The 26,414-nt window shown below is 33.6% G+C and overlaps 2 protein-coding genes across 3 annotated transcripts in view; one reads left to right on the top strand and one right to left on the bottom strand.

Moving 5' to 3' along the window:
- Window positions 1-11,761, top strand: part of LOC149794202 (uncharacterized) — a 35,613-nt gene extending 23,852 nt beyond the window's left edge. The window contains exon 10 of the mRNA XM_089968310.1: window positions 2,132-11,761. Within this exon, the coding sequence (XP_089824436.1) occupies window positions 2,132-2,743 (612 nt within the window). The 3' untranslated portion in view covers window positions 2,744-11,761. The remainder of the gene's footprint in view (window positions 1-2,131) is intronic.
- Window positions 11,762-15,093: 3,332 nt separating this feature from the next.
- The window catches only part of LOC149794201 (uncharacterized), a 58,855-nt gene continuing 47,534 nt past the window's right edge, over window positions 15,094-26,414 (bottom strand). For both annotated transcript variants that reach the window (XM_089968309.1, XM_089968308.1), the window contains exons 32-42: window positions 26,085-26,281; window positions 25,086-25,183; window positions 24,266-24,399; window positions 23,732-23,787; window positions 23,259-23,406; window positions 22,646-22,722; window positions 19,935-20,042; window positions 19,136-19,303; window positions 18,018-18,158; window positions 17,395-17,476; window positions 15,094-16,619 (exon numbers count right to left, since the gene is read on the bottom strand). In XM_089968309.1, the coding sequence (XP_089824435.1) occupies window positions 16,473-16,619; window positions 17,395-17,476; window positions 18,018-18,158; window positions 19,136-19,303; window positions 19,935-20,042; window positions 22,646-22,722; window positions 23,259-23,406; window positions 23,732-23,787; window positions 24,266-24,399; window positions 25,086-25,183; window positions 26,085-26,281 (1,356 nt within the window). In that variant the 3' untranslated portion in view covers window positions 15,094-16,472. The remainder of the gene's footprint in view (window positions 16,620-17,394; window positions 17,477-18,017; window positions 18,159-19,135; window positions 19,304-19,934; window positions 20,043-22,645; window positions 22,723-23,258; window positions 23,407-23,731; window positions 23,788-24,265; window positions 24,400-25,085; window positions 25,184-26,084; window positions 26,282-26,414) is intronic.

Below are 26,414 nucleotides of genomic sequence, written 5' to 3'. Positions count from 1 at the left end.
TAACTACATGTTATGATGACAGGGTAAACTTCTGAGTGTAGGAAAATGATGGCGCCCCCACTTTCTGTCACCACTACAAATGATTTTATTGAGCATCATTTTTGATACAGATGATATCATGATCCCCATTGCCTAAAATATAAATTTCCCTCCAACAAATTGTCAGAATTTTCATCATTATTGGCATCTACATCTCTTGCCCCCCCCCCCCATACTGTCCACCATTTGAATCGCCACACTTTAAAATTTAGTTTTGGACTTGAATTTTCTACTAGCCAGTTATCATCATCTCTGTTCATTTGGATGATCTGCATTGCCTAAAATAACCATTTCCCCTGCAGACGTTTCTATAGTTTCATCAGAATTCGCCATCCACATCACTGCCATCACTTGCCAATTCAGAGCTGTTCTTTATGTTGATCTCTGCTTGTTAAAACTCATGTTTTTGAAATCAAATTTTCAAATACACAGTTATCATCAACACTGTTCATTTTGATGAAGTAAAGATAATAATCCCCATTACCTAAAATGTCCATTTCCCACTTTCTTACATGAAATTGTCTCTATTTTCATCTGCTTCAGCAAGCAAACCACTGTCACTTGCCTCTTCAGCACTGACTGCCATTTTATATCCACAAGTTTTAAAAGTCAATTCTTAAATTGAAGTTTGAAGTTTTACCCATTTTGTATTTTTTAAAAACTTGTGCTGTCACTGCATGATAGGTTGATATAAAGATTGAGTGCTCACACTATAAATAGGTGGGTTATATAAAATCTGTGAGAACAATTTTACAGGTTCACAGCTTAAACTATTGCTGTTCTTGCTGTTCATGTTTATTTGATTGCATGTACTTGTTGGTACAGCATCTGTTACCTTTACTTAGATGTCCTCTTGTCCATGTTCTGTCCTTCACATGTCCATTACCACAGGATCGTTACCACTACTCTTTCTAAATTACTTGAAGGATTTCCAGGAAACTTTACACACATATTCATATCAGTGTCTGGTTTGTCCTATAAAGTTTACTGCTTTATGACCAGTAAAGGTAATAAAAATTGCGTATAAGTAACTTAAGTAATTCTGACCTAGTTTAAAATGGTATTGATCTGACATCCAGTGAGACATCTTGAAAACTTTTTTATCGCTACTTCTCATAAGTGGGAAATCATATAGACATCCGGTTTTCATAAGAAGACTTCTTATGATGTCTACTTGGTTCTAATCGAAAATAATATCAATCTGACATCCAGTGTAGCAAACATTGTTGCCATCTTAAAAATCCTGTTATTGCTACTCCTTCTGAATGGATTGACATATTGACATGCGTTTTCACCAAAAGATTTTGATATCTGGTTCTCCTAAATGAAAATGGTGCTAATGTTATCAGTTTTATGTCCTCCTTCTGATGTGATTTTCATGTATACTTATGGTATTACATCAAAAGACTTCTCATGATATCTAATTGGTTCTGAATGAAATAAGTGCCTTATCTTACATCAGGTATGGTGGTCATCTCAAACATGTGTGTTATCTCAGAGATGGTTTAATCTCTAAGCAGTTAAAAGTAAAATGAAGAAATGGTTTTATCTTAGATGCCTAGAAGTTCCTTTAGTCCAGTAGAGCAACACCGTCTTTGAGGACACTAGTTCATACGTAACAATGGTTATAAGTAGCAAGAATATTCTAATTTTCATTTCATTTTAAATTTTCAAAAATGTGTATAGTTTTGTAAAATGAAAAAACTTTGTATGAAAATGTAAAGGATGAAGAAAGAAAAAAGATTTATATGGCTTGGTAGTATATGAAAACCTAGTCTATGCAGTCAGCTGTCTTTAAAACCAGAAAGCATTTTAACTAGGTAATATTTTGCTTTTAATAATTGGTTTTGTTTCCACTACAATCTCATGTAATGCCTTTTGATTATCACCTGATATAGGAAAATGACTTCTGATTATCACCTGATATAGGAAAATGCCTTTTAGTTATCACCTGATATAGGAAAATGACTTTTAGTTATCACCTGATATAGGAAAATGACTTTTGGTTATCACCTGATATAGGAAAATGACTTTTGGTTAGATGTGTCATATCTTTTCAGTTATCCAAGTTTACTTAAGTTGTTCATTTCAGGTTAAATCTGCAGAAGTGGTAGAAGCAACAACACAGGAGAATCATACAGATGGCTCTCATCAACTTTCAAATACCAAGACAGAGAGTTCCACAAAATCTCAAAGTATATCCAGCATAGATTGTCTTGGATCCACAGGTGATTCCTTGCCAGAAATAGATCAGAAAATAGGCATACAAGCGGAACAAGCTGAGAAGAATATAAATATTACTAGCAGTGACGACTCCAACAGTTTAAATATAAGTCCAGTACATGTTGAGGAGAAAAAAGACATTGATGATGACTCCAAGATTCTGGACCCTCAGACGAAACAAGTGGAGGAGAGAGACAATACTGCCTTAGTTGTAGAACCAAAGGCTGATATACAACTGAAGAAAGTGGGAGAGAAAAATAGCATTAATGATGACTCGGAAACTCTTGATACAAAAGTGGAAGAAGAAGAGGATTGTAACATTGTTGATAGAAGAGATAGAGCTCTGGCAGATCCAATGGCAAGTTTGTCCCAAGATGAGGACTCACCACAAGAAATGAAGATATCTGACTGGAAACAATCAGATAATGTGGAAACAGATATTGATACACAGAGTGCCTGTAAATCTGGTATAAGTCAGTAGGAATGAATCAAGATATAGAAGGAGCATTGAATCTGTGTACTGGGAAGTTTCCCTGGTTGGTCTGGCTGGAATGATTTTGGCCTGGCACAAGTGCTACTGAATAAAATCCCATAGGAAAAATTTAATTTTGTTGGCATTATACAAATATTCTTTGAAACAGCAGTCTTTCAGTATTAGTTACATATGTACCAGTCATTCATTTACATAGGTACCAGTCATTTAATTGCATAGGCACCAGTCATTTAATTGCATAGGTACCAGTTATTGAATTGCATATATAGCATTCATTCAATTACATAGGTACTAGTTATTTAGTTGCATAGGTACCAGTCATACAGTTGTAAGATACCAGTCATTTAATTTCATAGGTACCAGTCATTGAATTGCACAGGTACCATCCATTCAGTTATATAAGTGCAGTCATTTAACTACATAGTAGTCATTCAGTTACATAGGTACCAGTCATTGAATTGCATAGGTACCAGTCATTCAGTTATAAAGGTGCCAGTCATTCAGCTACATATAGATGAGACATTCCATTACATAGGTACCAGTGCCTCTGAAAGTGTTCATCTTATTGTATTATCAGCCATTCATCATCACATACTTTAAAGATGCATTTGGGCCATTTTTGAGATCTGGAAGAAGTAATTTTTCATTTTGAAATGAAAAAAAGGAAGACTCCCAACACTTCCTTATATTTGCTGTATGTTAGGGTCCACTATTAATTCTGCAATGCAAGCATGTATGTATGCAGTATCTTCATTAATCATGCTTCTAGCGTGCCAGCTTTTGATATGTAACACTTATTCCATTATGTCTAATTTTGTTGTTTTAGGATTAATGAAATTGCCAGAAGCATCACCTTATCTTATGATGGCAATATAAAATTCTACAAGGTAACCTTATGGCTTAGCCTAACTCTCTCATTTGATACCACCTGTGACATCATAGTCAGAGTGATGTCAGAGACAGATGCCAATTGCCTGTATTATTTATACTATATGATATAATGGATGCAGACTATTTGGGGAAATGTTATTTATCTTTCTTGATTTTTTTGAGAATATTATTCCAAATTCCAAATCATTTAAAGTTACATTATATCCTTCAATAACAAACAGTTTACTATTTGCAGGACATTTGGTTATATATATATATATATATATATATATATATATATATATATATATATATATATATATAAGGTATCTTGAATTTCATGTATTTGTCAGATATTAAAGTGTTAAATAAATGCCTTAGTGATGTAAAATCAAAGATAATTATGTTTATATATTGTTTCTTGGTTGGACAGTCAGTATGTGTCACTGACTAAGCTTGCTACCATATATCCGCATGAGGGCCATACCACTCACAGTCAGCTGGTTAAATGAGGGTAGAAAAGGGCAACTCAGTTCTTTAGTAAACAATAATTCTGTACAGTTTCCAAGTTTTGCTTCTTAACTAAGATATTTGCAATTCACCATCATATCTGCTAATGGAAGAAATATAATTGAACAATTTCCCCAGGGTCTATACTGTAAGACTTTACATTAATCAGACCTTTGCAGCATGCACTTTGTAACAATATGGCAGTGTGTCAGCACAGATGAGACTTTAAGAACAAATAAAAAAATGCCTTGATTAGAGAACACATATACACATAACAAGTGACCTTTGCTATCTTCCTTGAACATATTCTTGATCACAGTAAAGACAATTTTACTGCCTGACTTGATGAGAGATGCCCATCAGTTAAGTGTCATGTACCTTTTGATGTAGTGAATCAACTTGTCAAAAAAGAAGAAAAAATTAAAAAGGGAGAGTGAAAAATAATTTCTCTTTGAAGTGAAATTCTACATTATAAGCTTCTAAAATAAAGAAAACAGTTTGGATAAAAGGTTAGTTTGATAGACATCATTCTTTGAACTACCATGGTTGATGACCTTAACATGAATGATTCTTTGACCTGCCATGGTTCATGCCTGTAAAATGAATGATTCTTTGACCTGTCGTGGTTTATGGCCCTAACGTGAATCATTCTTTGACCTGCCATGACTCATGCCCTTAACATGAATCATTCTTTGACCTGCCATGACTCGTGCCCTTAATGTGAATCATTCTTTGTCCTGCCATGACTCGTGCCCTTAATGTGAATCATTCTTTGACCTGCCATGAAACGTGCCCTTAATATGAATCATTCTTTGACCTGCCATGACTCGTGCCCTTAATGTGAATCATTCTTTGACCTGTCATGGTTCATGCCCATCACAAGAATTTTAACATCTACATTCAAATATTGCAAGAAACTATTGAAATGACTATCGAAGGTGCTAAGCTGTATCTACTGGTATATGCATTGTTGAAAAATGTTTGGCATTCCTCTAAATCATTTACAAAGTATCATTTTTCCCCCACATGTGTTGAAGTTTACTAATTTTCTGGATGTGTATTCTTGGTTTGTGTCACTGACATCAAATTGACAAGATGTACAATTAGAATTTGCCAAAAAGGCTAAATTGTAGAAACATAATTTGTGGTATCATAGTATATTTCAAATCAACTAGTTTTGAAATACATACATTATATTGTATGCATTGTAACTGAGGTTTGTGCAATTACATATATCTGCCTGTTAGTTATTTAGTAGATAAATGAATCCTTATGGAGAGACTGAGGAGAGAGAAGGAGGGTTAGTTAATAATTGGAGTTGGGTATATTTTCCAAAAATATATTGATATCTCTAATAATATGCATGCTGCAGAATATGTTCGTTATTTATACGTTGAATTAAATCACTTCAGTGTTTCTCTGTTAATTTGTTGAATGGGAGTTTAATGTTTATTAATTTCTTATATATATATATATATATATATATATATATATATATATATATATATATATATATATATATATATATATATATATATCAATGTAAGTTTTTCACTGAATAAATAAGAATGCATAGTTTTCTTGTATGGTTATTAAGCAAGTAATTTATGATTGAGATAAAAGAAAGAGAAGTTAAGTTAATGGACAATTTCATGAATACATTCTTTAATGAATATTTGTAACAGTTCTGCTTGTATAAAATATGTGGATCACTGCCTATATCAAATATGAGAGAGAGAGAGAGTTTGTATATTAAGATAAGGTGTGTGTATTAACAAATTAATAAATGAAAACAATTCAAGAGTTTTATTGGATAAAGTACAACTTTTACAAAGAATATCAGTGGATTCAAGTTTACTGTGTTCAGTTTTTGCAATGAATAATAAATTGATTCCTTCATCTGATGAAATAAACCCTTGAACAATGCATACGATGTGCCCATTGTTGACATGCAACCCTCAAAAACTGTAACCATCAGTAATTTGCAGTTTGTTATGACACCTTGTTAGCCAAAGAATGCCAACACAAGGGGGAGGGGGGATGGGGTGGTGGGTAGGATGACAAACACTGTCAACATCAAATATATAATAGGTTCAGGTAATAAAAAAACACCTGACATTACAAATCTGTCGTTTTTTTTAAACTAATAAATACTTGGGTTTTATTGCTTCTTTTTTTAACATAATAATTGCAGTTTTTATAAAAACATTTTACCTAACTTATAAATCAACCATTTGTTGATGGCTTGACTGACTGTAAATCTCGGCTGGCAGTCCGTTAACAACCATCTGTAGCAGATCAGTCAGGGTGGAAGTGTCTAGAGCCAATCTTTGTTTTGTTTTAATTCTGTTTACAAAACTGAATCCTTGCTCGCATGATGTAGTTGAGACAGCAACACAAGCTGTGGCTTCTAGAAACTTTTAATTATTTAGAGTTTTTTTAATTGCTATATTAAATATCACTGTAAATAATAATTAATAATCAAAACACATGATACCCAGCGAAATGGGGTATGAATAAAAAACACTGTGAACACAAAATAGAAAAGACTGAACTTAAAAACAAATCACATGCAAACTAACATGCAGCATGATATACCACTGTGATGTCTGAGCAGGACAGGGTGCTTGTTGCTGACATAATTGACTCTTTGAATCTGAACTGATCTGAATATTGCCGAGTTACATTGTTACAGATGCACAGTTGATAATACGCCCAAAGAGGTGGATATATATGTGCTGAATATACATCTATGCATGCCTCTTGCTCAAATTGTGAGCTTGCAAGTGGGATTTTTTAGGGTTGTTGACATGTATCACACTCAGTCAGTTTTGAAATATTACTGAGATATTCAGCTTAACATCACTGGGAGCATACTTTTTGCAAACACATCACTTTTTGTTGTTGTTGTGATTTCTTCATTGCCACTGTGTATGTCTAGGTAAGCATCAGTTCAGATATGGACTGGATTTTCTGGTGCCATCATTTTATGCTTCCATTATTGCATGCCTAGGATGTTTTGATGTGTCTTCTTTTCTTTTTAGTCTTTGATTATTGTGCTGACAGCTCCTCTTCTCTCTTCCTGCCAATTTTTTCTTACTTTTTGTTATATGTTCTATATCTTGTTGTTTAGCATCATGTGACCTGACACAATCGTGGCATATTTGAAGCAATATAAATTTATTGTTTGGTCTAGAATTTTTTTGAATTTTGCTTGAGTGTAAGCATATGGACTCTGATTTTAATTCTCCCTCTTAACTGTATTGGACATCACTATTATTTTCAGGAACTTGATTTGAGTTTATGCCATCATGGAAAAAAAAAACTTTTGGTACATTTGTATGCTTTGCTATCAGGGCAAAAGATATATTCCTGTTACATGATGGCTTGCTGCAGGTTCTCTGCTTTATACTGCTTGAGAATAAGCAATGCATCCTAACTCTGATGTATAAAGTTTACTTACTACACCTGTGTGTGATCATTCAAAATTTTATGTCCTCTGGAAATCCATAAAGTAGCTAACATCTATGGGCTGCAGGATTAGTCTTGTATGGGTAGAAAATATGTGCATAATGATGGTTTTGTTGCACTGCCTATTCTACGAGTCCCATAGAGTTGTTGTTTGTTCCCATGCTGGTACAAGACAAAGAAAGTGGTTCTCTAGGTATTACAAGAAAATGAAGGAGTTGGACCACCCTGTCTCTGACACATTGGTATCAGCTCATGGATTTGTTTGTCCTTCATTATTTTATCAGGAATAACAAAGAAAGGGAAAACTTCAAGTCCTGCTACACATTAGCTTGCAATGATGGTGAGTGTTGATGATTTACCAGAGGTTACACCACAAAGATGGAAATTGCCAGCAAGTATGCAGAAAATGGAATGATTGATGTTAACTCCTTTTTCATCATTATTATAAATCAAGTGTGACTATTCTTTTAGGTTGTACTTGGTAAGTACATGGTCAAGATCATTTGCCTTCCTTCTGGATTATTCGTGAAATGGCTCTCTTTTTGCATCCAGGGCGCTGGTTAAGACAACATTCCAATCTGACCCTCTCTGTATAAAGTATCTGGATCATTTTTCCTGAGTGGTTGATTTATCTCTTTCTTGATTGAATGGCATGGTAAATGGTGATATCTAAAACCTTCTGGCATGTGAATCTATACCAATATTTTGTTATTTATTTTAAGCGATTTTCTACTTGGGCCTCCTCTTCTTGGGTCAGGAATGCCATTTTTCAGTACAGGATAGGCTATACACGACAGTCTCTGACACAAATATTATAATAAGTAAAATCTCTATTTTTATTATGTTTTTTTAATTATTATTTGCATTTAAGTTTCTGTTTACTGCATTTCATTATGTTGATAACAAAAGCAAAACAACACCTAATCCATAAAATTTTCATTTTCTGATGGATGTACTTATATAATCAGATATATCAATGATTACAAGTTTCTATACTTCCTTATTAGGGTTTCTGAAAAACAGTCATTTTTGAAAAACAGCTGTTAACTGTTTTCAATTTTCAAAAAACAGCTGTTAACAGCTGTTTTTACTGTTTTTTTGATATTTTCACTAATTTTACAGTCAATAGCTTATTTTTTTGATGAACACCATTTTATTATATATCTTTCGTGATAAGTTCTAAATCAATACATTTTTACTTCCTATAATAATATTTCAAGAATACAAGTGCATTAAGCGACTTGTCTGAGAGACGCGATCTTAATTTTGTACAGAAATTCGTACAGACCGAAAAAACTCTTTCAGCGTCTGTTGATGTCGGTTTAATGGATAGAATTACGTTGTACAATTTCTGGAGATTTTCAGTGCACTGGCCAGAGTTCCTGAAGAGCGTGAATTCGGACTTGAGCCATTTGAAACTGTCTTGCCCTCCGACTGCAGTTGATGATCCATCTTTTTGAAGCAACAAATTCAATTCATCTTGAAGAGACAAGTTCACACTTTCAGCATCATTTGACGACTGTTCGACGACATCTTCTACATCGTTGACTTCAAATAGACGAGACGCTAGATTTCCTGTGAAATTTAGCGTAGTTTTTGACGGGGCGACAGATGGATCTTTGAGACTGCGCAGGAGGTTCATGACATCATTGTTCAGTCGCTCTTCAATGCGACGCTTCAAATTTTCCATGAGCTTGGTACTAATGTCATTATTCAGGTTAGAGATCTTTTGAATATGAATTCTAAAATTGTGTCAGCACTCATCAACGTCGCGTCTTCTCGACTTAGATTCTCAACAGCAAGTTTCACAGGTTCCATTACCTTCAGAAGAGTTTTGAGAGCTTCAAAATCCAATGTCTCAATGTCCATTAGAAACAGTAAAACAGTTAGAAAAAAAACAGCTGTTTACTGTTTTTTTGATTTTGGATGAAAAACAGCTGTTGTACTGTTGCTGTTAAACAGTTAGCAGAAACCCTATTCCTTATGATAGTTTTCACACAAGAACAACAAGCATAATCATAATTTCAGGATCCCAGATATATCTATAGATACCATCACCTTATTACTTGCATAAAAAATATCCATTAAACAACATATTGGTCTCACAAGAGAATATGTTAAGATGGTAAGTAATTAAACACATTTGGTATTTTTTTCTCATTAAATGCATTGTCGTATTTAGCTGTGAAACATTGCTTTGGGCAATATCATTTAACGGCTCAAAGAAACAATGCATTGAACTCATTTTCATTGGTGGAATATTGTATTTACCCAAGAAAATTGATCTCCATATCAACCTGTGGTCTTAGTGTCAGTATAATGATTTTTCTAAGGGCAGTAACTCTTTGTCAACCAGAATTGAAAATCAATAGTTATGTATCGTTTATGTCTGCTATGTAAGTGTTTAAGAATTATGGTTATAATTGTATGTGTCTATTGACAGCCAGTGAAAATATATATCAGAAAATCAGTAATTCATAGCCTAGCATAAAATATTGTTTATATGTCAAGAATTACATATTTGAGTTTTTATTATCTCTATTGTAAGTTTGGTTTTTGCCCCCCCCACCCCCCTCTGTGCATGTGGAAAACATGTAGGATTTATGATCTTTCTGGCTTTATACACATTTACCTGTGCATTATAATGTGCAACTCTTGTTTCACTAATTTTGTTGCAGTTGCTTGTGTGGAAGAGTCCTCAGACTTTTTTCATAATCCTATAAGGGTATAGCATAATAGTACTGTGTGTGTGTGTGAAAATGATTTAGTTGCTGAATGAGACAAGCATAGAAGTCAGTGCTGCATTGCTTATAATTTCTAGTTTGTGTTTCAGAGTTTGCAAAAAGGAATATTTATTTACTTGTAATTCTGACGACAAGTAGAACAAAAATGTTACTAGTTCTCAAAATATTGTTACTATATATAATATCAACCAAATCCGATTCCTTTTTTATACACCTGCCATAATGCGTATCATATAATAATGTTGTTGATACATCGTTAAATACATCCATCTGTTCCCTATGATGTAAAGTCACCGTCTGCCATTACTAAACTTTGTAGGTAGTTGTATCTTGAAATAGGGAAACAGAAAAACCCCAATTTGATCATGGGTTCAGATGGAGAAAAAAAAAGCCAGGATCATAGGGACTGAAAGAAGGAAATCCATGTACCAGCGTCTTTTTGCATACCAAGGCCCAGCAACGTGGAATGAATTGCCCACTGAACTTAGACACAAAGACACCGTGATCACATTCAAGAGGGCTCTAAAATAATGCTCTTATTTTGACTGCAAGAACAAACTTAAAGACCTAATAATGTTTCCTACCTGAAATATTCTCAGCATGTTTTTTTCTTATTTTTTAATGTTTTTCTAATTTCATGGTGTTTGTTTTTGTAATAATATTATGTTTTTTATCTTATAGGTGTTGTCTAATGTTGTAAAGTGCTTAGAGCTTCTAAAGATTAGGCGCTATTTAAAGTCCTCATTATTAGTATTATAAATGCACATGTATATTATAACTTGACCAGACTTTGTAAGTAGCTTGTATCTGAATAAGAAAAACAGGTAGATTTGGTATCAAATTGGTACATATTGACAAACAGAATGTTCATGGTTTATATCAGTATTACTTCTACCAGTTATTTTAATAATCCCTAAACAGATCTGTTGTTTTCTCCTTTGTGTTTCTATTTAGATTCTTTAAGATTAAAAACCCTAACACTCATTTCATTAAACCTTTTTGCATTGTATACTCATTCTTTTTTTAAACTTTAGTGAAATAAATACATCTTAGTGTCATCCCAAAGGTTGACACGCTTCATTGAACTGATTAGGTCAACGATAAAGGATGACATATCGATGGATGCTTAGTGAAACTGGTTTTGTTGATGATGAAGGATATATCAATTGATGCTTAGCAACACTTTGAGTTATGCTAGCTGGATGACATTGAGGCTTTGTTAGCAGACAATGTTTTTTTCATGTAATGGAGATAATCTTGATGGAATATATTGTCAAGTAGTAAAATCAGTGATATCCATGTATTTTTTTGTTATAAACATGTTATAGTAGGTTTCTTTTAAATTGATTCCACATATATTCATATGTATTTCTATATCAGTGCTACTTATTCAGTAAACACTTCTCCTTTGTGTTGTTTTTAGCATTTTTTTCCTCAGTAGTTGATAAAATTAGAGTCTGCATGCATAAACCTTTATTTTGTGTTTTCACAGTGTTAACTGGTTGGTACAATTTAATTTTGTTGTCTTTCAAAGCTCCATGGCCATAAGAGTCCACTGTTGACAAAGTCAGTATTAAGACAATTATACAGGCTTCATATTTTGCATACCCATTTGATAAACCTTGCTGATTGGCTGCTGCAACATTGCTCCACCCACCATGTCAGTTTCAAAGCCAATGAAATGGATGTTGTTCTTGACTAGTTAATTTCCTAGTCCAAATGTCCGCAGCTTCATCCAGCAGATGTGCAGCCAATGGACTTGGATTTTGGTTAACCTTGGTATATATGTCACTTTTCTGACGTTACTTAGTTGTTACCTACTAAAAGTTTGACATTGATATTATCTTCAAGAAAATGACTGAGCTTTTGCGACCACAAGCCAACATCTGATTTCCTGAAAATGGGTAGATTCCTTCAGGGTCATCTTCCATGAATTCCACGAAATTTAATAGTGTACTACAGATGTGATTATACAGATTTGTAGCCAAGACCAAACAACTGGTTTTACATGTCATTCTTCTCTTTCTTTAGAGGAAAATAAATCTTTGTTTTTTGATGAAAATTATGGTGTGGATTTCCTCCCAGTTTATGATGTACAAGAATATTTTTTTGAGATTTGGCTTGCATGGAAATAGGAAACTGAAAATGATGACTTTAGAGTTGTGACAAAGGATTTTTTATTTTTATTGTTGATTCTATCAGCAACAACATTAAAAAAGCCACCTGACTGTAATCTAATATCATTCAAGTCTGTTGCTGATTCTGGTTTCTGTTTACATCGGCCACTTCTCCAGTGGCTTAGTGGTTACAGCATCCGCCTCAGATGCAGAAGGTCGCTGGTTCAAAACGTGGCCAAGTCATACCAAACAATTATACAAATCATATTAGCAGCTGTCTTTCTTGGAGCTCAGCATTAAGAGGCTAGTGTTAGGACTGGTCGGCCTGGTGTCAGGATAATGTGATTAGGTGGGACATCATGCTACATGTCTGCGGCATGATGCCCCAGTGCTAGACATTACTTTAACCTGTCACACTGCTGGACTTGACTTTGTTAAGCTCTTGTCCCAGACTTAGTTACTGATATTGGCCTGTTTGGTCTCAACTTTGTGAAGCTTCTGTCCCAGACCTAGTTACAGATATTGGTCTGAATGATCTCAACTTTGTAAGGCTCTTGTCCCAAACCTAGATACAGATATTGGTCTGTATGGTCTCAACTTTGTGAAGCTCCTGTCCCAGACCTAGATACAGATATTGGTCTGTGTAGCCTCGACTTTGTGAAGTTCCTGTCCCAGACCTAGTTACAGATATTGGTCTGTATGGTTTCAACTTTGTGAAGCTCCTGTCCCAGACCTAGTTACAGATATTGGTCTGTATGGTCTCAACTTTGTAAGGCTCTTGTCCCAGACCTAGTTACAGATATTGGTCTGTATGGTCTCAGCTTCGTGAAGCTCCTGTCCCAGATTTTGATACAGATATTGGTCTGTATGGTCTCAGCTTTGTAAAGCTCATGTCCCAGATCTAGATATAGATATTGGTCTGTATGGTCTTGACTTTGTAAGGCTCTTGTCCCAGATCTAGGTACAGATATTGGCCTGTATAGTCTAAACTTTGTGAAGCTCCTGTTCCAGACCTAGTTACAGATATTGGTCTGTATGGTCTCAACTTTGTAAGGCTCTTGTCTCAGACCTAGAGGCAGTTATTGGTCTGCATGGCCTTGACTTTATAAGGCTCCTGTCCCAGACCTAGATACAGATACTGGTCCTTCTAAATGGGTTTCAAAGTGAATTGGGATTGATAATTTTAATTACATATTTCACCAGATTTAAAAGAGTACACATGCATTCATTATATTTATTCATCTATCCATTCAACCATCATTCTATCCACTCTTGCAGAATATAATCTGCAGTCTACTCTTTTAAATCATGAAATTATAAACACGTATTCTTGTTGTTTCGTTGAAGACAGTCATTTCAGTTTCATTCAGTCAATAATAATTTTCTACATCCTTTTGGCATTTAAATCATTTAGAAAAGAGGTTCCCTTATATTCAGTTATTTTGGCATGGTGTATATGTAACTTTTGCAGTGATGAAGGACTGTACAATGGTGAAATGAAAAGGCATGCCATAGAGATTCAACACACACACAGACAGACAGAGACTTAGGAATAATGTAGCATACCTGTAATTAGTCATGTAATAGTACTTCAGTAAAAAATCACTTCCTGCTTTGTCAAGGATACAGGTTATCATATAATTTGCAATCTACTCCTTTAAATCATTAAAAAAATAAACAGGTATTCTTGTTTCTTTTAAGATGAGTCAATTCAGTTTCAGTTATTGAAAAAAATAATCTTCTCCATCCATTTGACATTGAAATCATTTAGATAATACATTCCCTTGGTATTCAGTTTAGTTGTTTTGATGAAAATGTGATCTTAAAGTATTTTTGGTATGGTGTATACAAAACTTATTGCAGTGATGAGGGACTGTAAAATGGTGAAATGAAAAGACATGCCGTAGAGACTGAACACACACACACACAAACACACAATCACACTGAGAATTATGTATAATGTTGCAGACTGGTAATTAGTCATTTAATATTACTCACCCCAAAAAAGTACTTAATGCTAAATTTAGAGGCTTTGTCAAATACAAAGTTTATCATATAGATTAATGCTTTTGAGTTAACTCTAATGTTTCATCTGTGAAGAAAACTACTTAACAAAAGAAAGATTACTTGTAATTCTCTTATGGAAAGCACCACTCCAGTAGCCTAGTGTTTAGACTCTTAGAGCATCAGCCCCAGATGCAAGAGGTCATGGGTTCGAACCCCGGCCAAGGGATACCAAAGACTTCTAAAAATGGTACCAACAGCTGCCTCACTAGGTGCTCAGAATTAAGAGGTTAGTGTTAGGACTAGTTGGCCTGGTGCCATGATAATGTGACTGGGTGGGACATCATGCTACATATCTACAGCATGATGCCCCAGTGCTAGACATTACTTTAAAGTGCCACACTACAGACATTGTAACGATATGACTGGAAAATTGTTAAAATTATGCTAAGAATCTAAATCACACTTATGAAAATCCAGTACTTTATGATCAGCATATTCTCATATAGCAAAGCTATGAGAAGATTCAAGAAGTGCATTGCAATAATATGAAATAGGTGTGTTTTCTGGCTAATCATAAGATAAATATGGTAGTATACAATCATTTGGATAAATTATAAACTCATACTCAACAGTTTATTGTAGAGAACATATATTACAAGTCAGCGTACTAAAAGGAATATATCATCGAAAAATAGGGTTATCTGTCTGCATTACAGATTTACAATTTAACAATCACAAGTCTCTTGATTGTATAAAATAAAATATTTTAATGACCTTTATTATTATTATGTATAACCGATAGTCTTTTGAGGACACTGAGAGATGGACAGTCTGGACACTTTGAACTTTCTTTTATACCTGACAAAAAAAATAAAGACATTTTCCTTCCTTATATTCTATGACCGCTCTAGTGGTTATAGCATCTGCCTCAGATGCAGGAGGTCATGGGTTTGATCCCCAGCAGAGTCATACCAAAAACTTACAAAAATGGTACTAACAGCTGCCTCGCTTGGCACTCAGCATAAAGGTTAGTGTTAGGACTGGTCACCCTGGAGCAAGATGCCCCAGTGCTAGACATCACTATAAACTGCCACACTGCAGACATAGCAGTATGACTTAAAAATTGTTAAAGCTATGTTAAAAATATAAATCACACACACATATATTTTATTACAGGCTTTGACTCATTTTAAATGTATTTTTTAATTTAATTTTCTTTACTCCAGCTTTGTGCTTTTAGAATTGGTAGAAGTCGTTTTTGTCTTGTCAAATAAATCAAGTATTTGCAGTGAAACTGGAATCATTTATATAGTATATGCTTTTTAAGTTAAGGTCATCAGATTATCTGATATATTATTGTTCTTTCATTCGTTGTTTCAGAAAAGTAACCAATAATCAATGTTGTTTAGCATTATTCATTATAAGTATATTTATTTTTTGTCTGAGCAAGATGAATAAAGTTTATTTTTTTACATTAAATATAGCATATTGAATATTGGTAAAAGGGACAATTTTATTTTTTCTTTATTACAATTTATTTGTTCTTGACACTTAAAAATAACACTCTCTAAATATGCTCTCTAGTTCAGACAATTATGTAAATATTTACAGCAGATTGAAGTTTCTATTTACATCATTATTATAAAAGTGATGATTGTTATTTCACTGAAAAGTAGAGTAGGTATGAGTGAATATTGGATTTGTTGCATAGTTTATGATACTGAGACAAAATACAAGTAATACATACTGACATATACATGGCAGATGTAAGATAATTAACTGTAAACTGGGTCAGTAAGAATGTGACAAGCAGGCTGCAATTTTGTGCAAATTAATTTTTTAAATTATAACTTTAAAACTGTTTTAATTTTGGATTACAGAACTGGGACCTGCTACTGCAGTCACTTAGCAAGTATCTCAGAATTCTGCTTAATATGTGAGATCAATAAAATTATGCTTTTGATCTCTTGTCAACAATGTCATTCCACATTGGAAACTTTATGCCTTTTGGCCCTGTAACCACTTGGCAACAATGTCATAATTCTCTTTCATCCAGTTGATGTTTGCCTCAGTAGTCTCGATGGCTTGTTGTAAAGCTCTGGTACCAGAACCCAGGTCAGGGTGTTGATCCTTGAATTCCTCCAACTGGAAAATAGACAAAAGGATAAGTTTATCCAGCCATAGATGGATTCATTCCATCATTCTAAAATTGCAGTCATCCATCCACATGATTAACAAAGATACATACAGTGTATTATATTTGGAATGGTTAACTTTAAGTAATTCGAACTTAAACCTGTTCATCATCCACTTGGGTTTATCAATCATCTCTAAGTCAAATTTGCAACAGGTAGGGAGGCTTGTGAGTCACACATACAAACAGACAGACTTGCATGCATTCATACTAGCAAGCTTTCTGTCTGTCGATGTACACAATAGTATGTGGAAAGATGAATTTACTGACGAAATGAGAATTACATAGCATTAATAGAGACAAAACAATTTTGAAAAAAAATAGCTTCCCTTTCTATCTACAATTTTAGAATTACATATGTAGCAACTATGAGTTACTCTCATAATAGTAACTTTGTTTAACCAAACATCACATGCAAAGTAAGCAACAAATAGGAACAACATAATGAATGTCATTGTCTGATCATACTTACGATATCCATCAACTTTGATGTTTCAATCTTAAACGGTCACTATATGTTGGTGAGTTAATTCTCTGTAAACTGAACACAAAATAGGAATCAAGAAAAAAAACTTCCAAAACCATTCCCAAAATTCTGTAGGCATTTGGAATTTATGTAATTGCATATTAATTTTGTATGTATGTTTACAATTATATGTATACAAATCATTGCATTTGCTCGAGATTTACAAACTCTTTCCAACAAGTTCAAAATAATCAATTTACCTGCTGTTGTTGAAAATTTGTGTTGAATGTAGAAGTCAATCCTTTGATCATGTTTGATAATGAGAAAGATCCACTTCCAAACCTAGTGATGAAAAATACTGACTGGTAATGTCTCATCATTAACTTTACTGGCTGTTACATTAATACAAAAATTACTGCACACCAGGACATTGCATATGTCGCATGTGTTGGTATAATACAGACAGGTATGCATGTCATCTGAATGTCTACCAGCTTGGACAAATAATAGTAAAGGTACAAATTGTAACACAAAATCAGTACATGTAATTGACAATTTATTTGAGGCGAAGTTAAGAATAACTCAAATAATAGGGTGATTGTATTCGTTTAAAAAATCAAAGAGGACAAATAGGTGATAAGTTTTAAACGTTATATATTTCGGATTATATACACAGAACATATGTGCAAGCATGAACTGGCAAAAAGAAACGATTTGTGGTTGACTTATCTAGATACATTCCAAACTTCAGAGAGGATAATGAACACCAATTTCTTTTCTTTTTAAAGCAATCAAAACGTGAAACTATTGTGTATCTCTTATACTTTTATATTTTCTATAATTTTGCTAGCAATACATATTGTCCAAATAGAATGGTACATACTTGTTCAAAATGTCTTCTATCTTTTCCCTGAAGAAGTCCCAAGCCAGTGGGGTTCCGACAGGATTTGCAGCCACGCCGATAATGACTGAGCTAACATCCTGTGTCTTGATGTCTGTCCCTTCCAAGGTCATTTCCAGATACCTGTTGTTCACAAATACAATGCTACAACATCAACCACAACAACAACATCTATTACTACTACTGCTAATAATAATAACAACAACAAGACATCATAAGAATTGATAAGTTTTACCACATTTACTTTTGAGTACCATCTTGGCAGCTGCTTACCAGTGGTTTATACTATACCATGTCTCATTAGAATCCATTCTGTAATAGCCTTCTACAGGATAGCAATATGCTTAGTCATTCAAACCCCACTAACATGATAAAGTCAAAATTATGAATGAAAAAAACTATTAAAAAATAAGCTTATTGAGCAGTTTCAACCAAACTATATGACAATCGATAATGAAACCAAATATGTTTAAATCAAATAGTAAAATGTACATTTTTAAATTAGATCGATTATATGAACTATTTTGTTTGCAAGGATGGAACATAAATATGTACATGTACTAGCTGCAAGATAATATTTTCATTTCTAAAATCAATACTCTCTCATCTAAAAGATTTTCATAGCAGATTGTAATGCTAAGAGAGACTATACAAAACAAAAATACTTTTCCAAAAATGTTTTAAGGAAATGCAGATTTGGTGAGGAGCAAAAGCTGAAAAAGGATCCAGTAAAACTAGGCTGAATTTACTGCCAAACTGACATATGAATAAAGGCTAAGTTAAAACCTGTTGATCAATCAGTAAAAACATTAGCGTATATTTACAGCTACAAATACAGTTGCAATTGTTACAGGAGAAAAATAAACAGGTATACAAAGGTAACACTAGGTAATTATTTTAAAAATGCAAATTAAGACGTTCATAGGAAAGGAAAGCAATCTTTCAATCATCGATGCTAAGAAAAAGTGAAAATAAATCAAGGCAGCAGCATAAACCAAGCCTGAAAGCAAACTAAGGTAAACTTAATTAATATAAATCATAAACACATATGTTTAGATTTTGCTGTCTGTTTAACTATACATATATATGGACAATCTTACTTGCTTAGTATCCAGACTTCTCGTGTACAGGCCATGGCAGATAGAAGGCGGGATTTCTCAGCCGCGACAGGACTCTTTTTATACTGGTCTAATGCAAAATCCCACTCGTCAGCACCACCTTCTCGCACAGCCGTGCAGTAAATGGTGGACTTCAGGTCAGGGTCAATACTTGTTATATGAAAACAATGGATTGTGATATAAGGAGCAGATTATAATTGCTAGACTTACCAGCAGTAACGAAGATTTTAAAATATTTTGACCAAAGATAGTATTAATTAGAAACTCTTGTTGCCAGTCGCTATGTGTAGATCGAAATATTAGTATATTTGAGTTTGCCAACAACCACTGTATATAAATCACTCACTATAAGAAATTACTATTTTTAAGGAAGTATATACTCTATGCATGTTCCTTTCGGGTCTCAAAGGGGTACTCACTGATCATAAAATTAATAAGACTGGCCTTCTTTGCAACAAGGAGCTGCAGTACATGCTATTAGTTCTTAAAACTTCTTTTTAACGGACCATTTTCAAAACATTTAATAAGACATTTTGCAGATAGTATCAGGTAATCTGTGTCGACTATTGCAAGGGAATTTCCAGAGAAACATAGAGAAAACAGACATCATAAATGTAAAGAATCAAGACTGTTATCTTTTGTATTTTAGTGTAAGAATTTACACCATGTAGGTGGTCCCTCATGTTATTTCTACAATTAAATGCATGGGAAAGAGACATATTGTTAGGTGCTTATGGAATAAATTTGGATCAACATTTTGGCATAGGCAAATGACACTTACCTGTTGATATTAGTTGTCATCCATTTTCTGTATTGATCTGTGGTGTTTTGTACACAGTCAGCTATTCCATAGTAACATGCTGAATTTGCTATGCTGCTCCTGAGATATCTGATAATAAACGATCCCCATCAGTTAAATGAAAATTATATTTCGATATAAATGGTACAAAAATGATGTATGGAAAGAGTAAAATAATGTATCACGCACTTTTGATTGGTGACAGAAGAAGAATGCAAAATAGATCTATCTACTAGCAAGGCAGCATGAGGTCTTCAACGTAAGAAAAAAGGTATGTATATAATAAAATGAAAAACATTATTCCCTTCAATTACCTTTTCCACCCCACAACAAAACAATTAATTCTCAAATAGAAATCAACAATCTTTAAATAATTATTTAAGTACCACATGGCAAATTGTCAGAGTAACTGTCCACCACTGAAGCCAATGAAAAACATTATCATGCCAAAGTCTGAAATTTATTCATGTTTAAAATTGACAATGTGAATTCTATATATTGAAAGGAAATTCATATCTGAATCAAGGAAATGGACCTAAAATGAAGTCGGAAGAAATTGTTTAAAGTTAATAAGAAAATTGCACAAGATGCATAAAATATATGACTGATATATTAATCAGAGTTTCGTTCGAAATGAAAAAAATAAACTTTGGCAAATTATTGTTTGGGAGTTTTTGGAAACCAAGCATTTTAAATTAGCTGTTATAAAGAAATGAAAGTATCCTGTTTGTTAAGGCCCAGCTATAAAGTCAAGTATAAGCTATAATCTACTATCTTGGAAATATTACTGCATCCATGTGTTTGATGTCTAAAGATTGCCGCAGGCTAGTGTTAAACTCTTACTCAATGTTACTGTGACCCGCCAAAGACCAGAAAGTTGAGTTGGCAAAGGCGACTGCTCGCATCATTTGAAATAGGCTTGCCGTATCACACCTATGTGTTACAGCTTAGTCCTAAGATCAGAGGGAAGCCAGCAGGGTGAACGAGGTGTGTTCTTATCCATCCCCATGTTGACAGGCAGTGAGAGGGACATTGTCACTAAATTTGATTTGATTGTTTCACAGCGATATCCAATCGGAATGGAGACAGAGGGCGTGAGTACAATGCAGGCTGAATGATAACATTCATAACTCTTAAGAGAAAATTTAGTATTCGCCTGGGAAGATTGCTGGGCAATAGGGTTACTCTGAGAGAGCCACTCGTAATTTGGCTGCATAATCTAGAGGTAGATTCTAAGGAAAGACAAAGCTTCAAAAAAGAAGCTTTTAGGGGATACATAATTTTGGGTTTGATTGAGTCCCGAGTCTTCAAGAGTTTGAGACGGAAGTAAGACTAGGTGAAACAGTCGAAGTCGAAGGAAGTCTAGTCGGTGGAGAGAATGTGGAGGAGGAGGAAAAGAAGTTTGGAGGAGAAAGTTGAGGAGGAGAGGAAGGAGTGTAGAGAAGTCGAGGAAGAGGAGAAGGAATTTGCAGAAAGTCGGGGAGTAACTGTTAAAGGAATTGCAAGAAATTGGAGAGAGAAGAATACCACAGATAAAAAGAATACAAGGACAGGTGGAACTCGATCTCACACTGTTAATCAAGTGATACAATAGGCTATTAAAGGTCGAGCAGAAGGTGTGTAATTGGGAATTTGAATCATTTGATTTTTGAATTGTTATTAAACTGTTATTCATTGAACTTCTACCTTGTTGTTTATTTAATCATCTAACTGTCGGCATTGTTGGGGCTTGGAGCTTTACATCTATCATTCACTAATATAACTTCCAACCAAAATCTATAATAGTTTAAATAAAATATTGGGAGCACCCCACCCAACCAATCCAACCCTTACAAAAACATTGCAAAGGGAGTAGGCAATATTCATCTTTTTAAAGCTGCATTACCGAACAAAGGATGTAATCAAGATAATGGCATGACATGATATTTTGCCTTTCAAATGAATTTTAATGAAAAAGAATTTTGTACAATAGAGACGCATAAAAAGTTGGAATGCCACTGGGGTCTTCAACAAACTGTACAATATATCGGGTGTAAACATGCTTAAGAAATTTCCAGAACATTAATCTGGCAAGACAGTTTGAACTCTTCAACGTAAGAAAAAAGTACATGTAAAAAGAAAATGAACAAAGTATACCCAAATAATCACCAGCAAAACATCCACCCAACAAATAAATAACCCCATCCCCCACAAAAATCAATCCCCTAAAAAATCACAATGGAAGCAATCCGGTGAGGTCAGCATAATACATGGAACTGCACACAGTCAAAGTATAGCATGAGCACATGTTGTTTCAGTGTTATGATCGTCTGTTCTCCCAAAAGAAAGTGTTAATTTTAGTCAGCAATACTGATGGTTTGTTTTTTACTGGATGAATTAAGCTGAAGACAATTGTGTTAGAAATCACATTAGATTTAAACTGGTTTTGGGAGGGAATGCAGCTTTAATAATGAAAAATTAGAAATCGAGAAGACAATCTACTTAATGTTTTAAAACGTTGACTTTTGGTGACATGTTAAACTGTCCAGGTAAGAAAAAAGTAATTGATTTATTTCAATGTTTGAAAAACTATGCATTATTTCTCGATGGCATACTGTACTGATAATAGCGTAAGAAGAAATAATAAAAATAATGCGAGGAAATGCTTCCAAATTTAAAAAACACACCCTTTACATTTTATATGTTTTACTTACGACTGAAGATGAGTCGCTCCTGTGTCATTTAGTCCCAGTTCATTAAATATACCTGTGACCTTAGATTTCATGAATTTCTGAAGTAAAAAACAAACAGGGTAATACACTCTATAATAACATAGGAAGAAGAATCTGTATATTTACCAATCCTAGATATCAGCATGGCAGTGATTTGGTTTTACGTTCAAATAACCATGTCACATGAATGAATATAGGCAACATGTTCACAATTTATTTTCTTAAATATATAATGCACCAGAAATATGGTAAGGGGTTAAACATTTGGAAACCATTTGATTTAAACAAAAATCTTCAAGCAGATAGTATTTAAGAATAGTAGTTATTGAATAGTCAATGCAGTCAATGTAGTCAATAGTCAACGTAGTCAATAGTCAATGTAGTCAATAGTCAGTGTAGTCAATAGTCAATACAACTGCAAACAATATCACAGAAAACAAGGGACTGGGACTTATATTAAATAAAGGAATATTTGCTAAAAATTTAAATTTGTCAACTAAATACGAGAAATGTAACTCGTCACAGAAAGTAAAGCAAAGAGGATGCGAACAGAAACAGTTAAAAAAATAATCAAGCCAAATCTGAAAAATCTCACCTCGAAAGCACCATAAAGTTCGGTTCTTACGAGCATATCATCTATGTAGGATAGCTGGACTTTTGCAGCTACCCAAGGTGTGTACTCTCTCTCTTTGTCCAGGTATTGGAATATATTTAGAGCTAGTTCCATGTTCAACTCACCTGCCCTGTATATATATATATATATATATATATATATATATATATATATATATATATATATATATAACGGGAGGCATTCACATTTTAAAGTATCAATTTAAAACACCTGGTACTGGATTTTACTGCTACTTACGTTAATTGAATATATTGTTTTATAAAATGTTCGATATCTGGTTTTCATATTAAATAAATTATAATTAACACTTAAACACTAAATGTAAAACTAGTGTCAAATTATCCAGGCTAATTCATTTAGCAAATTAACAACATATTGTTTTTGTACTATAATATATCATTTATTATCAGTAAATGAATTGGAAGATATCTTACTTGGCCAGTTCCATTGCATCATTTATAAGCTGAGCTCTGTTGGATACATAGATTTTCTGAAACAAATTGGTAAACGTATGAAGATGTCATTCGTGAATCATCGATGGTTTCAGATATCTGGTAGATAGTAAATAAAACTAAATGCTCGGGATCATTCTCTTAAACGAGAGATTCATCGGTTCTCTATACTCTTGAGAATTTGCAATTAAATATTCTTTTACAGTTGTGTGTACATTGCTGTTTCTATTCAGCAATGTGAAAACACTAACATATTTATGGAAATGCTTCTATTGCATAAAACAATGTCAGGAATTTACCACTCATTTGCTAATAATGATTTGTATTTTTCATGCAATATATATCCATTCATGTCTGTTCATATCAAGGAGTTATACATGATTAAACATTGACATATCAAATAAGTTGCATACAAATGCTTCTGTAATACACATTGACATAGACTGTGAACTGAACATTTTCATTAACTCATTTAGTTTAAATTTACCGTAACATCCCAAAAAGAAAATGCAATACCTTGTGATCATGATTGAGTTGCTGTATCAGTGCATTCCAGTTGCTCTCATGGTAATTAACTCTGTAATAGCCTTTCACCATGACATTACCTATAACCCAGCTTCCGTTGGATGTTGGGAATATGTTTGGAAATACTACAAAATAAGACATCAAAATGCTTAAATTACTCCTGCTTTTGATGGGTCATTGATACTATCAAATAACCAAAAAATATTATATCAATTTTGACGCAGATATAACCAAATATTTAATTTCAGTGCTTAACATATCTCTATTTCTAGCTAAAATATTTCATCAAAATCTGCCTAGATACGGCAAACGATAAGTAGGTGCAGAACAGTGGTGCCTCATTAGTTGAGTTTTACATATTCTTCTTTAAATTGATTTTCCGATATTTTTATATTTGCAAGGAAATAGGCTATACACAACACAAGAGCTGAAGAATGTATTACATGCAATTAATAAAATAAACCATGATGCAATAGATTTGACTAGTGTATACTATATTAATGTTTGCATCTTCTCTTGGTTATATATATATATATATATATATATATATATATATATATATGAGTGAATCTAAATGTGCCAGCTTTATTCAGGCAGATGTATTCAAGAAACTAGATTCAGCTAGAAGCACACAATTCTTTTTGACTAACCTCTCACAAACCCATATACAATAATATAAATATACCGGTATATATCTTTAGCATGTTGACATGTCTTCATTAGAATGTAAACAATATTCAAAGTTGCTTTTGAGCCCATCTAAGTTCGTATTGGTATTAAGAAAATGCACGTTTCTTTCAAAATGATTTACCTTGTTCTTCTGACATCAGCCACATAACATCTGATTTTGATTGGTTGAAGTTCGTATTCTCACTTGTCGTCATTGTGAAAGGTATTTTCCATGTATAACTGAAAACAGTTTAACAGAACTTATATCACCATTGCTTGTTTTTGTAATTAGTATAAGGTATAATCAAAATGCTCTATATTGTGATATATTATGTTGAACGAAGCCAGTACACATACAGATAACATGTGAATTCAGTGATTTTGTTTTAGGTGGGTGAGGTCGGGTGGGGTGGCCCCCTCTGAGCAAGGCTACACAAATAAGTTTTACCTTGACTTTGTGACAAAGCTGAATAGTTGCTGACATTCATGGAACTGAATAGTTGGTGACATTCATGGAAAGTTACAAAGTTCCTCAGCTGTATTTCAAGGCCATTTAAGGGCAGAAGTAAACAATGAATTAATCACTGACCTTGACCTTGATGATGTCAAATTTGATGTGAAACGCGACAATCTATATTACCACAAAGAGAGTACGAAGATTCAATCAGCAACGTTTGAATGAGATGAAGACATTGTAATGATGATAAAAAAGTACGGAACTTTTTTGATTAGAGAAAAAATACAGAAATATTAGCAAAAAACTTACTATATTGATTTGTGACCTTGATCTTACTGATATGATATCAAGAGTGATATACAACACAGCTTCTAGCGCGAGGCGCATAAAGATCACAACACTTATACTAAAACAAAATGAGTTTTGAGTAATATACAATACAAAATATAGGTAATGATTTCATCTGTTTTCAAATGAAACAAAAGCAAATAATAATGTACACGTACTTTATTTGAAAAATCGAACAGAGAAAGGGCAAGAAAATCAGGTATGCACATATATGTTGAAGTTACAATTAGCTTGTGTACGATGAATACACTATCTGTATCAATATCACGTGGAAAACAAGCGAAACATCTTTATAAAAAACGTTCAATGGACAACGCAAATATTATGGGAACATACTTGAATGGTGAAATGTATTTCATGGGGTCCTTAGCAAATTTATTGCTGAGGAAACGTTTCTGTGAAAGTTGTGTTGTTCCATTCAATGATCTTGACACCAAAATGACAGGATAGTTCATCTGCAGAGTCCACGTGTCTAAAATGTCCTTCACAGTTGCTTCTTCAGCAGTTCCATGATTTGATTCATTTTGCACCTGCTATGTAAGAAAATAAACAAATGATCGCATGTAATCGTGGGTAATATTAAATTGGGCTGCAATTTGTTACTGATTGAACATGCAACCAATTGCAATAAATATATATGCAAAGTTGCCGTTATATTCAAATATT

The sequence above is a fragment of the Sinohyriopsis cumingii genome, chromosome 8, assembly GCF_028554795.1.
Source record: "Sinohyriopsis cumingii isolate HCF-2022 chromosome 8, ASM2855479v2, whole genome shotgun sequence".
NCBI lineage: Eukaryota > Metazoa > Mollusca > Bivalvia > Unionida > Unionidae > Sinohyriopsis > Sinohyriopsis cumingii.
Note: the sequence above shows the minus strand (reverse complement) of the source record. Positions and strands in the feature narration are given on the sequence as shown.